This window comes from Ceratotherium simum, chromosome 19, assembly GCF_057802395.1.
Source record: "Ceratotherium simum simum isolate JZ-2026a chromosome 19, ASM5780239v1, whole genome shotgun sequence".
Lineage (NCBI taxonomy): Eukaryota > Metazoa > Chordata > Mammalia > Perissodactyla > Rhinocerotidae > Ceratotherium > Ceratotherium simum.
The window spans coordinates 48,710,049-48,723,777 of NC_141918.1; the positions used below are offsets into that span (position 1 = coordinate 48,710,049).

General features: G+C 37.4%; 1 protein-coding gene across 1 annotated transcript in view; it reads left to right on the plus strand.

Annotated features, from left to right (window-relative positions):
* The first annotated feature begins 1,876 nt into the window (after positions 1 to 1,876).
* Positions 1,877 to 13,729, plus strand: part of LAMA2 (laminin subunit alpha 2) — a 575,531-nt gene continuing 563,678 nt past the window's right edge. Inside the window, exon 1 of the mRNA XM_087444077.1 lies at positions 1,877 to 2,175. Coding sequence (XP_087300203.1) covers positions 2,064 to 2,175 — 112 coding nt within the window. The 5' untranslated portion in view covers positions 1,877 to 2,063. The remainder of the gene's footprint in view (positions 2,176 to 13,729) is intronic.

Here is a 13,729-nt window from a genome sequence, read left to right on the forward strand (position 1 = left end):
CTTACATTAAATTTGTGCTAAAAATAATCTATAGTGACAGAATCAGGTTAGTGGTTGCCTGTTTCTAGGGGTGGAGGTTGGGGGAATTACTGCAAAATGACAGAAAGGAAACTTTGGGGGAATTACAGAAGTAGACTATATATTAATTTGGGTAATTGTCAAGTGAGAGTTTACATTTTTTAAACATATCAAATTGGTGTCTCAATTAGGAGTATTTGAAAAAATTATAGCTCTGATAATACTGGTTCTGTGTCTTAATTTTGGTTAAAGAATTTTGTAGCTTTTCCCTGTGTTGAATCAAACAAGCAGAGTTGACAGCAGAGATTATAGTCTTATTCTCAAGTCTTGAGCCAGACTCCATTTTGCAATTTCCACAATAAAGAAAAAATGATTATAAATTTTCCTAGTACTAGTGTTAGCAGAACTAGGGAAGATGGATAACACTGAGGGATATCCACTCACTTCAGCACCATTTGACCAGTGATTCTCAATCAGTCCTGTTAGGAACAATACTTCCTTTATTTTATTAAAAGGAATTTCATAGATAAGATCATCTAAATTCAATATAATATTTTAAAAATCAATATAATGTCTTAACTGTAAAATAAAAAAGGAAAAAAGTCATCTATATAAAGTGATACATATTTCAATATGTAAACGCTTGAGTAAAACTACCTTAGTAGGCAAAATGAAACAGAAGCCCGAACCTGCTCCCAGAGTCACCATCAGTGTCACAGAGGGGTATTGATATTGTCCTGGAGACAATGCCATGAGCAGAGTTATCCGTGATGTGATTTTCTGAAACAATAAACGAATCTTGGTAAAGTTAAAAAACACAGAGCATATTATTTCCTAAATTTATAAAGTAGACGGATCCTCAAAAATAAAAACCATGCAAAAAATTTTGTCTCCTGTGCAAAATAGACTTAAATTAGGCTTCAGATTTAATGCAAGGTTTTTTACCTCTATGAATGCCCGGAGGCCCATTCAGACCGGCACAATTTATGGTGTAGCATTGTCCCGTCCATTGCAGGCCAACCAGCATGCTAACCTCACAATACACTAATGCCAGCGGTATCCCCCAATCACGGAGTAAACCAAAAGACATCCTGCAAGTCTCGTAAAAACCCAGTAGGGAGCTGTTCCAAACCTGATGAGAATTGCACACCATAAAGAAACAAACAAACAAAAAAACTAGTCAGGAACTGTCATCTGAACCTGGGGTGGCAGAAAAACTTGCAGAAATTCTGTTGAGTTAAAGGGAAGAAATGCGGGCTGGAAAAGATGAAATTTTGAGTCTGAAAGGAAACAATTGAAAAAGCCCTTTAACTGCTTTAAATAAACGCCTCGTGACTGAACTGAAAACCTTAATTTTAACCTTTACATGGGTCATAAACATTGCAGTGGAGCAAGGGGACTTAATTTCTTCCGTCCTACCTTTGCTGCCCTGCCAGCAGTCTATCAAGCAGTGAAATCCCCTGGCCTGATTCGCAGCGTCCCTGGGACCACCTTCTGCTCCCTGGTAACGTGCGGTCCCCCAGGCCTTTGGGAAGGTCCTGTCTTCAACGTGGGTCACCTGGGCACACAGGGCCCGCACACAGCCCTGCCAGGCCTTTCTCAGGAGGGACCCCAGCCTCCGTCAAGTTCCTCACGATGCAGATTTCCCAGAAATAATGCTTTCCATGTGTAAGGATTTTACAGATCACGAAGTGCTTTCATATCAATTACTTCCTTTAATTTAAAAGACGTTCAGCTAACAGATCAAGCTAAGAACGATCCCTTCTCAGAGGGAAGCACCGCTGTAGGCAAGGTCTTTTTCACTGAGGACCCTTTAAGGGCCTGTGCCTGGACGTCTGTGGGGCGAGGGCCTGGGAAGGGGGAGGGTGGGGGAGTGTCCACTTTCTCCCCCCACCCTCCGTTGGCGGCCGAGCCAAAGCCAGGGGGGGCTGTCTCCTCCTCTAACCCAGCAGCTGCTGCTCACTCGGCTCACAAGCCAGGGCCAGGGGCCAGGGCGCAGCGACTCCTCCGGCTCCCGAGAAGTGGATCCGCTCGGGGCCACCGCGATGCCCGGAGCAGCCCGGGTCCTCCTGGTCCTGCTGCTCAGCGGGGGCCTCGGGGGCGGCCGGGCGCAGCGGCCGCAGCAGCAGGGGCAGCCACAGGCGCATCCGCAAAGAGGTACAGTCTAGGCACGGGCTCTACCTCACATCCTTTGCCGGGGACCCGCGGCCCCTCGCTGGTCCCTTCTTCCCACAGTTGCTGACCGGGGACCGCTGTCTCGCTTTGCCCTTGGGGAGGGCGCTTTGGGACGAGAGGGGCTAAACTTGGTTCAAGTTCACTTTCAACTTCTGAAGTACACCGTGTAGGGAGAATTGCCTGACTCCCCCCAAAGAACATGAAGCGCTTTTCACGTTCGTTCGTTTCTGAGAGGACTAGCTATAACTACACATCCTGCAAATTGATTTCCAAAATCTTTCTAAGAGGCAAACTTTTTAACTCATTGAAAATTTAAGAAAAGTTTCTCCAAATCAGATTCCATCCCTACAAAGAGAAGTTTCCCAAGCTGTGGTTTATCTTGGAACTTGATGGAGAGCGGCTGAATACTTCTTTTTTAGTTTAAGGGACTTTGTTTCTCCCTATTTGAACAGGGCTTGTAAAGCAGTGAAGTATGTATGTGGATATTTTCTTTCATGGCAATGGCGCCTGCCGCCTCACTTTCTTTTACCCACATCCTATCTCAGGTATCTTATTTTATTATAGTGAAATTTCTCCTCTTGCTTAAATACAGGCGAGACGTCATGTCATCTGTATTTTAATTAAGACCACAGTGACCAGATATACACTTCAGGGGACTTTGGAAAACAATTGTACTTAATATAACTGAAATTATTCTCTGCAGAGTGCCTTAATGTTTATATGCATATCATTTCTGAAACTCTTGGGAATCTTTGAAGAGTAATTTTATGATCATGAATTTTAAAAGAAGCGCATGTGCAGCGCGTTTTAAAACATAATTTATAATACATCATTTCAGCAAACATTTCTGTAAGTTGGAGAACATCTATCAAAGTAAAAAAATGTTTAAGAAATATTTAAGGTTTGTTTTCAAATATCAAAATATTTACCGTGAGAGTACAAAATCTGGTGGTTAGCAGCTTTTGAAAGTTTTGATGAGGCTGAATCTGCCAAAGTTTGGAAATATACTTATTCTTCTTCTAGTTAGCTGGAATAAAGCTATGTCTGACAGTTCTGATATTTTTCTTCTTATAATCAGCATTTCTAGCAGTATTATTTTAAAAGGAGTGAAAAAAAAATACTCTGAGCTCCTTGCTACAATAATAACTCTCTGATTAAAATTCCTAGAATAAAAATGCCCTGAAGTTCACTATATGACTTTTTTCTTCTATTTTTGCTTTTCCTTCTCTGAGAAGTAAAATGGGGTCAGGGTGGCTTAGTTAAAAGAATTTATGAGACAGTGATTCTGAGAATATCTCTGGCAGCTGATTTTTAAAAATACTACTTTTAAAGATTAACCTTGCTCAGTTATATGATATGTTTTAACAATACACAATACTTTAATACTGTTAGGCAGCTGGGAGTGAAGACAAGCCAAGATTACCAGTCCTTCTGTGTACTTGGAGTGGAGCAGAAGCTCAAAGCACGGAGAGTAGTAGGGATCAAGCGGGTGCCTGAGAATTTTTCCTAGCATGCACCCCTTCCCCTTTCTCTTTTATTCTCCCCCAGCTCCCTTCCCCTCCTTCCCTCCCTTCCTTCCTCCCCTCTCTGTTTTATTTGAGGTAAAATTAACTCTGATTTCTATGGTCCAGGCACAAGGTGAGATGAATGCAGAAGGGAGAGTCTATACTGCCATTCTGTTGAGAGATCACTTAAACATTATATACAATAAGGAATTCTTTGCAAAATAGCTATAACGTAGAATCTACTATAGACTGCTATATTCTGCATTCTAGAATATATTATTGTTTATTTTATAGGTCATTTGCAATAATACATTTAGAGATTGGCTCAAGGATAAATGGTTAAAACCTATTAATATTAAAAGTACATAAAATATATTTCATAACACCTTATATTTGTATAGCGCTTTATAATTTAAAAATGCGTTATATACATAACCTTATTTCACCTTCAGCTATTATTATTCTTGTTGGACAAATTTAAAACCCTGAGGCTTAGAGTAGCTGTGACTTAAGTTCATACGACTGATAATAACAACTTTTAACAACCGAAAGCACTTCTAGTATTGTTTATGCTCAAGTTCCTTTTTTATAGTATCAAGATTTCTTTCCATTGTTTTTTGAGGCTATGTTTCCTTTTCAATGTTGTTCTGTTAATGCAAGCTCTCAGTGAAGATCATTGGCTATGAGTTGGACTGAAGAGGTGTTTTCTTGGCTATCCTCAATTTTTCTCTTTTCAATTATACCAGTGCTTAGCTTCCTGGCCAAGCACCGTTTAGAGTGAGTGATGTTTTCCCTTATAGTATGGTGTCAGTTTATTAGGAATGTTGACATGAAGCAACCATTTTTAGATGTTGTAACTGAATTTTTGTTTTTTGTTTTCTCTTGAAATTTTGTGTAGTTTCTACAGCATACGGAGTGGTAGTATGCACAGCATAGATTCAGCATATTCTAAGGAAATTCTTTAAATTTAAGACTGACAAACTAGGACAATGATGTAGCCAAAGTGGTTCTGCATTTCAGCAAAGCAGTAGATAAAATCTTTTCCTGATATTCTCGTGAATAATATGTGGATGTGGAAATGTAATGGTAGGTAAATTGCAACTGATTGAAAATAGTTTCCAAAGGATATCGCATAGTGGATCCAGGTCAATTCAGAAAGAAGTGTCTAGGGGTGTGATGGGTTTCCCTGTGTTCATTTCTTGGTAATGGCTTGATGGAAAACATAAAATCAAAGTTTATCAGAACAGCGGGTGGTCCAAAGTTGATTCAGGTGGCTCAGCCAGTTAATAACAGATTCAGGAATTTTAAAGGTCTCTATAGCTTGGACCATGAACAGAAGCTACATGGAGTTGGGTTTAGTATTTGTATCCAGATGTTAAATAGTTTCATTTGCCCTCTTGTGAAAATTTGTCATGTCTTTTATATGTACAGGAATGAGTACAAAGATAGGATGACAAGGGACAATCTGAACTGCAGCAAGTTGAATTTGCACAGATAGCGTGACACAGTGACGGAAAAGTTAACTCACTTTTATAAGGAACTCAGAAGCAGATAGGTCTATTGGTTTAGGATACATTTGAGTGCTTCATTGGCAAATGAATGTAAATTCAGAGGAGGGAGAGCAGAATAGGAGTCTGAAAAGATTTTCAGAGGAGGACTATTCCAAGTAAAGACTATTAATTTGGAGAAAGAAAGACTTAGGAAATCATAAGAGATATCTTTGAATTTTTGGAAAAGTTATTATTTGGAAGAGAGACTAAGATGTCCTTTCTAAAGCCTGAACTTGGATCCAGAGACTATGACAAAGAGGAAGGCTTGAGTTAAATAAAATGAGAGGAAACCTGCTCCCTCTCCCTGCCCAGCCCCATTCTGAGCTGTTCAGAAATAACTGGATTGTGTTGGAGCACCTAGTTTCTGGAAATGTCCATGCAGTGATCAGATGTACAACTTGTCAGGGATGGTTTAGGATGGAATGCCTCTACAGAGAGGAAGTTACTCTTCAAGTGTCCAGTCCTTCTCCAAGTCCAAGATTCTAGTATCACGTTCTATTGTTTCTTGGAGTGCACAGTTGTGTTTAAACTTTTGAATTCTTAAAAATGTCAAGAAAATATTAAATGTATATAAATGTGTTTTTAGATGCCTTCTGGGATTTAAGATAAAAACATGTTTGAGACGATTCTCACACATTTTTGGCAAGAATACTTAAAAATTTCCACACCACTATCAATTGCACAATTCTAAAACATCCTGTGTTACAAAATGTGAGGATACTTTATAAATTACCTGAGAACTTTTCAGGGGGTTTATTGTGGCCATGAACCTGGAATTAATTTTTTTGGTATTTTCTTTTGCTACATATGTAACCTGTTGGCTTGCTCACTACACACTGGACTAATAGTTTAGTAAAAATGATTCTTAACAGATAAAATGTATGGCTGGGAATAAGAACATATTCAACATTGATTATTATATTATAGATTGGTAGAATTTTTTAAAATGACATAAGTTTTATGTTATATTTTTTATCTTGCATGTCAGTGTATACAAATTGCTGGTCTATCTTATTTCTAAAAATGATCTATCCTACAATTTCATGCAAAGTAATGAACTGCATCTATATCAGGAGTTGCTAGGGATTATGAAAATATTTCATATGCTTTGCCAATTCTTCTTAATTCTCTTCAGTTATTCTAGCTCCTGAAATATGGGATAAATGTCATCTATACTGTAATAACTACAGTTTTTCACCTTCTTTAGGTATAATTGTTTTAAAACTTAGGTAGGTATCCCAAGAGTTATACCCAGGTATGACTGCTGTAAGAAAAACATGACTCTATATTTTATGGGAGGGATTTAGTTAAAAAGAAGGGAGAATTTCTGAAGGAGTAGGATTTGTAATTCTTACAACTTTCAACTATATTGCGATAGCTATGACACAAAAAAGTTTGCTTTTTGGTAGATTTTATTATCTCAGTATTTTCTCAGTTTTCACTTATCTAAAGCAGATCATTGTCATTATTTTTCTATTCATATATTTAATAAATACTGATTATTCATTGACAATGACTAATATGCTAGACATTTCAACTTGGACCTCTGAGACTGAATCATTGTTCCTTCTTTTCATCCAAATAGATTTAGCAGTGAACTATGAAAAGAAGCTCATTTAAACTTTATACGAGGTTTCACATCTCCTTTCATAATATGCTTTATAATTATGGGACCACAATTCTGGGCCACAATGGAAGAGGAGGAATTCGGACCTAGTGGGATCCAGAGTAGGGAAGACTATCTTCAACCTAGCCTGTACATAAGAAGATTAGTGGGGTGGCTGGCTGTCTAAATTCTGAGTCCAAAGGATGTATCAAATGCGTGCTTGCTTCCAGTCAGCGTAACTGTCCAGAAGGATTCTACCATGTGGGTGGAGCCTGGCTGGAAGAGTTTCCAAGCAGGGTAATAAAAAAAAAATGACTCCAGGTCATCTGCCCAGTTGACAGTAAGTCCTTATTTAGCAGCTGGAGACTGTGAAAAAGATGGGGAAGAGAGTGCTGTCAATGGCCAGACAAGTTGTTTAGCTTCTAATCCAGAAGATTGGGCTTTAGGATTTGTGTATAGTCACAGCTCTGAACGGGGTAGCTGAGCAAGAACTTAGGCAGAAGGCCAGTTGCAGTGAATGAGAAAATTAGGTAGAAGTTAGAGAAAGACAACACTGGGTTGGCACGTGGTTCTCAGGACTCACACCAGGCTCAGTGTATACCGGGCAGAAAGAAAGAAGACTAATTCTGGGCTGTGCCAATTGGTAAGACTGAGTTCAAAGGTCGGAATTTGTGCAGGAAATTGGTGGGGTTCAGTATTGGAATGTGTTCAGTGAATAAAACAAAGAAATCCCTACTCTTGTGGAGTTTATATTCTAATTGAGAAGACAGAAATGTAATGCACATGTAATGAAGTAACATAATGAATGCCTATATTGTACAGAATGTAGTGGGTGATGAGATTCCTGGACAAATACAGCAGGATAAGAGGAGTCAGGAGTTCTAGGGGTGGCGGGAGATTGGTTGCTACTTTAAATAGAGTGATCAAGGTTGACCTCATTGAGAAGGTCACACTTGAGCAAACACTTGAAGGTGATGTGGGAGCGAGTCAAACAGACATCAGGTGGAAGACAACTCTCAGCCCAGGGAACAGCCTTATGAAAAGGCTGGAGCACAGTGAGACGGATCAGAGAAGTAATGGGGGGCTGGGTCATACAAAGATTTTGCCTTTATTTTGAGTGAGATGGGTGGAATTGGAGAGTTTTGAGCAGAGTTAAATGAATGAATGAAATAATAGTATTTCTTTTCTCAAGGAGGCTCTAATCCATTGGACTAGACCAATGGTCCAAATGTATAATTACTTTTAGATTCATCTCCTGCCTCAAACCTCCCATTCATAGAACGTGTTTAAGTGACTCCATTCCAGAGTATTCCACCTTAACAATTTTATTATTGGGGAGCTCAGATGCATCTTTGTAAAGCTTCTTTTTTTTCCTTTTGGCATCTCAATCCTATTCCATGATTAAAAGAATATCAACACCTCAAAACAACTCAAGTGCAGGGAACTTCTATATATTCTTTTATTTTGCCCTAATGTTCTTAGAAATATGTCATAGATTTCTTAGAGTAATTTTAACTAATGTGCATGTTAAAACAAAAATAAGTTATTCACAATCCTGCATGGATATATGTGTACCTTGGAGTTCTCTTTTTATTACTCATTTCAATATCAGAGCTAAAGTTTAGATACTACTGTTAAAAATGACACAATGATGTATTGATCTGATGACTTTTTTTATGAAATGAACTTTGAAATGTTACCTATTTTTACACAGAAACTTTTTCTTTTTTTTTTTATTTTTTTTTTAAAGATTTTTATTTATTTTCCCCTCAAAGCCCCAGTACATAGCTGTATGTCATAGCTGCACATCCTTCTAGTTGCTGTATGTGGGACTCAGCCCCAGCATGGCCAGAGAAGCAGTGCATCGACGCGCACCCGGGATCCGAACCCGGGCCGCCAGCAACAGAGCGCATGCACTTAACCGCTAAGCCATTGGGCCGGCCCAGAAACTTTTTCTATGCTCTGTTTCGATTTTTATAACTTCTTTAAGGATCACTATAAGTCTTGCAGTAACCTTCGGAGTAAAGTAATGCAATTTTGGCCTGACTAAATTCTATTATTTAGAACAAATTTAGGTGAAGAAAATTGCATAGCTTCTCTTTCTCTCTCTTTCTTTCTTTTTTTTCTCTCTCTCCCTCGTTCATTCCTTCCCTCCCACCCTCCCTCCTTTCCTTCTTTTATTTTTTCCTTTAGTATCCTGCTTGTGAATAAAATATGGTTTTCAAAAAGATGATTTTAACAAATGTAACTTTTAAGAGTATATGTAAGGCAAAACTTCACTTAAATCTTTCCTCCTATTAAAAGCCACGGTTGATTACTATCTAAAGATAGCTTTGAGGCATAATCTAAATTTACATGCTGAGTTAAGGCTAGATGTTTGCTTGTCAAAGATGTATAATATGGGCAAAAGAATCAGCTTTGTTTCCAGTCATCTTGAATGTGGATTTTAACAGGAAAGCTTCAGGCTATTTGGCTTTTATTTGGACACGTGACATTTAGAAAAAGATGCTAGAGGCTAGTCTATTAGCAGGTTATTACTCATAACACTGGCTTCCTATGACAGGCCTAATCTAGTTCAAACAGCAAATTAATCTATGCAAATTCCGAATGATGAAGACCTGAGTTACTATTTAGTGCGTGGCACTTAGGAAGGGTACCTTGTGCAATGTTAATGATGTCTCTCCATGTATGGTCCTCTCAGTTGACCACTGGGCTGTGCGCCTCCCCAGGGGTCTTCGTTTAACCACCTCTGGAGTGCCAGACGCTTTAGACTGGTATAATAGTATCTAGCGCATTGTGAGTATCAAGACATTTATTTACATAGCAGAGCTAATGAGTAGGTTAATTTAATTATCTTCATTTTATGGAAGGAAAATAGATGCCTAGCAACTTGTCAAGGACAAACTCACATTCCAATGCTAGTTTTAGAATTAGAAATTCTAATTGCTCCTGATTTTATGGATCCTAAGTTGGCATCTCTTTTGGAGTTTTAGATCTTTCCTTATCTTTTATAAAATACCTTGAAAAAAACCCCTATCTCCATTTCTGAGTTATGTTAGTAGTCTGATTTGAAACAGGAGATTCACTAGGTATTATGGAAGAACAAGAAATAATATGTGTAGCCTTCAAGGGTTTTTTTTTTCATTTAAACATACACACACAGACATTAAAACAATGCATAAATTCAAAAGTATTCATCAAATTTTAGTCTTTATATTCTTAGGATTTGGATTACTGTATGCTGGACTATTATTAACTGATTATTGGCTTTTCTAAAGTCACCTTACAGAATTTACTTCAGCAGACTAGAAACATAATGGTGTTTATTATATAATGAATTATTTGAAAAATAATCAATATATATGTCAGCGAATGAAAAGAGCACAAGCCAAATAGATACACCTAAGAATCGGAGCAGAGTTATCCTCAAAATTACTTCTGAAAAAATGTAGAACACAGGAACCTTCGTAAAAAGATTTAAAGAGTTCCATTTGAAGTTGAACTTCTCAGTTAAGACAGAAAATTTTGCAAACCTCCTAGATTTTGAGAGGGCAGGTATGTGGATGTATGTATGTAAGGCACCAGTATGTGTGTATGTTGTATGTGTGTATGTATCATTTATAGTTTAGCACTCACAGTACCTAATGAATATATTTATCATATTGCTATTTGATTTGTTTTATTTATTTATTTATTTTTATTTTTGTGAGGAAGATCAGCCCTGAGCTAACATCCATGCTAATCTTCCTCTTTTTTTTTTTTTCCTGAGGAAGACTGGCTCTAAGCTAACATCTATTGCCAATCCTCCTCCTTTTTTTTTTTTCCCAAAGCCCCAGTAGATAGTGTATGTCATAGTTGCACATCGTTCTAGTTGCTGTATGTGGGACGCGGCCTCGGCATGGCCGGAGAAGCGGTGCGTTGGTGTGCACCAGGGATCCGAACCCGGGCCGCCAGTAGCGGAGCGCGCTCACTTAACCGCTAAGCCACGGGGCTGGCCCTGATTTGTTTTCTTAAATCATTAGATTTTCAATTTTATCAAAAAATCCGGGATAAGAGCATCTTATTCTAAGAGTTTGTAAAACTCTCTTATAAGAGTATATAACACAATGAATATTTAAAACAATGAATCTAAAAATTGAATTTGCAGAAAAGCCTAGTTGCTTTGATAAATGATTATGGACCACAGAATAGATTGTAAATGGGATCATTATATTTTTCAGTCCGGTAGCTGTACCATTAAAACTCTAAGGTATAATCCCTTTTAAGTTGCTTGTAACATATAGGCTCCTATTCTAAAGGGGTAATAGGGCTAGTAGAGTTTGCTACATCAAATATATTTTTTCAAAAGTCTATATAGCTACCACAGTTTCCTGGCTTATTGCCTGCTATGCCTTTTTCAATTACTGAATGAGGCTGAAAGTATGAAGGAGACCATGAAGTGGTGCAGTCGTCATTTCAGGAAGCTACTTTATCTCACTGGTTTCTCGTGAGGAGTATATGAAACAATGAATATAAAGCATGGTGCATCTGTTAGTGCCCCAATAAATGCGAATTTTCAAAATGCCTCAAGAAAAATGAATTACGTCTAAAAACTGTCTTGCTGCCAAGAGATTCTCCGGCTTAAAGCAGCACTTTTTCTCCAACACTGTGGATTACCAACTCAGCTGAGGCCGTTTATGAAGGAGTTTGCTCATATACTTGAAAACACAAATGTATGAATGCGGTTTTAATTGGAATTTGTGTTGTAGTATTCCGCCATTCTGAACTTCATAGCTTATCGTACAAAAAATAGTCTTGTTAACGTATCTCTCTTTATACCTTCAATTTCCACTTACCTTCCTCTGCTTTGGAGATGACTTTGGATAGTAGAAAAAGTACAGACTTGGGAGATGGAAAGAACTGGATGCATAGCCATGTTACCACTTCTTTTACTAAGAGCAAAAACCTGAGTCAACCGAGTTTAAATTTCCTATTAGTAAAATAAAATTGTTAGATAATATATGTGAAAATACTTGGCAGCTAATCAGTAAATATTAGCTCTTTTCTTCTTTGTCCTTGATTATTTGATCACAAAGCTCAGAAATGATCACAAAGCTCATATGCAGTGCATATGACATTTCTTTTGCTTAAGAAGAGCAAGACATTCTGAAAATTTCTTTGAGTAGACCCTGAGAGATTATAGACGGCAAACTATTTACATTCCTGCAGAGAGACTGAAGAATTCTATCAAGGTCACACAACGTCCATAACAGAGATAGGAAGAAACACAAGGTCCTATAATTAGCTAATAGTTATGTTAGTAGCTCAATGTGAGAAGTGACTTAAACAGGCAACAGGATGGAAATTATAGCAATACTTTATGGCTATTTATATTTCATATATGATATAATAAATGTTTTTTTCCTAGGAATCCCTCATTTTTTGACAGGCATTTATTTGAGATTGATAAATTATATTTTTAAGAACTCATTAATGTACGTAGTGTGTTAGAAAAATGTATGACACGGAGTAAGTGCTCCAAGAAGATTAGTTATTATTTTCAGCAGATGAAGCACATGTCTTCATCGATGTCTGTTTGGGGAGAGATGACAATTTAACATGTTTGACAATGGAAGTTAATTTCAGGATGGTCTTCAATGGAAAGTCTAATGGGATTGTAGAAAATCTCTCAATATAGACCTTCTTTATTTGGACTCTCTCTAATCACTAAGTTGAAACAATAGTCCTGGAACACGTTATTTAATACCAACCTGGATAGGGAGAATTTTTTGCATGTCTACCTGTGTATCAACTATAGTGGTAAATTTCTAAAAAAATAAAAACTACCTCAGGCAATCATATAACCCCAACAAATCTAGGGAAACCTGCTTTTCTAAACTTGGGAACATCAGACTGAAAAAATTTCAGACAAAACACTTCCTATAGGCCCTTTCCCCATTCAAAAAGTTTCAGTGATGCTTAACATGTAATGTACAACTATTCAGTTTTTCATTCTAGCACATTAGAAAAATCACTGGATTTATAATTGGAACTCCAGGACAGGTTTTGCCTCCAGCCCTTCCTAAAGTTGTGACCTTAAACAACAGATAAGTCATTTTACTATTCTGAAACTCAATTTTCCATCTAAAAGAAATGGGAACATAATGTTCAAATCTATCTCATGGGGTTGTTGTAAGGGTTAAATAAAATGTGCCATACAAATAATATTATTAATAATACTCTTCATTGTAATAATAAATGATAGGCTTGGACAAAGACATTGTTGGTTTATGAAGTTTTACTTCACTCTCTTTGATTTTTTTTCCCAGTGGCTGTTAATACGCTTAGTTCTTCTGTATTGAGAACCATGGCACATCCTCCTTACATTTTGTTTATTCATTTTTTTTGTGCCGTATACCTCCCAAAAACATAGAAAAAGTTAATTGGCATGGAAGGGAAATATTTTAAAATACGTATTCTATCTTTATTGGTTTTGTGGATAGCTATAGATACACTTTATATGTAGACAATGATATGTTTAAAATTCTTCAAAATACTTGTTTATTTCTCTCTATTACCTTCCTCAAGCTTGTACAAAGTATTTTTCACTGAACTTTCAAGGACTAATTTTATCCATAGAGTTCCTGACATGGTGCTACCTAAGATGTGCTGAGAAAGCAACATTATCCTAAAGTTCCTTCTCCATCTAGGATTTGAAATTTTGTTTTCAGATATTAATTCCTTTGGACAAAGGGTTGTCTTCTCAAGCCATTTTCCAGCTCATCGGAGATCCGTACTTTTTTTTTTTGAATTAACACATGACTGTGTTCAGGCTCTCTGAACATAATTCCATGGATTAGGTCAAAATTGGTTCATGTGTGTAATGTATCTGTCCT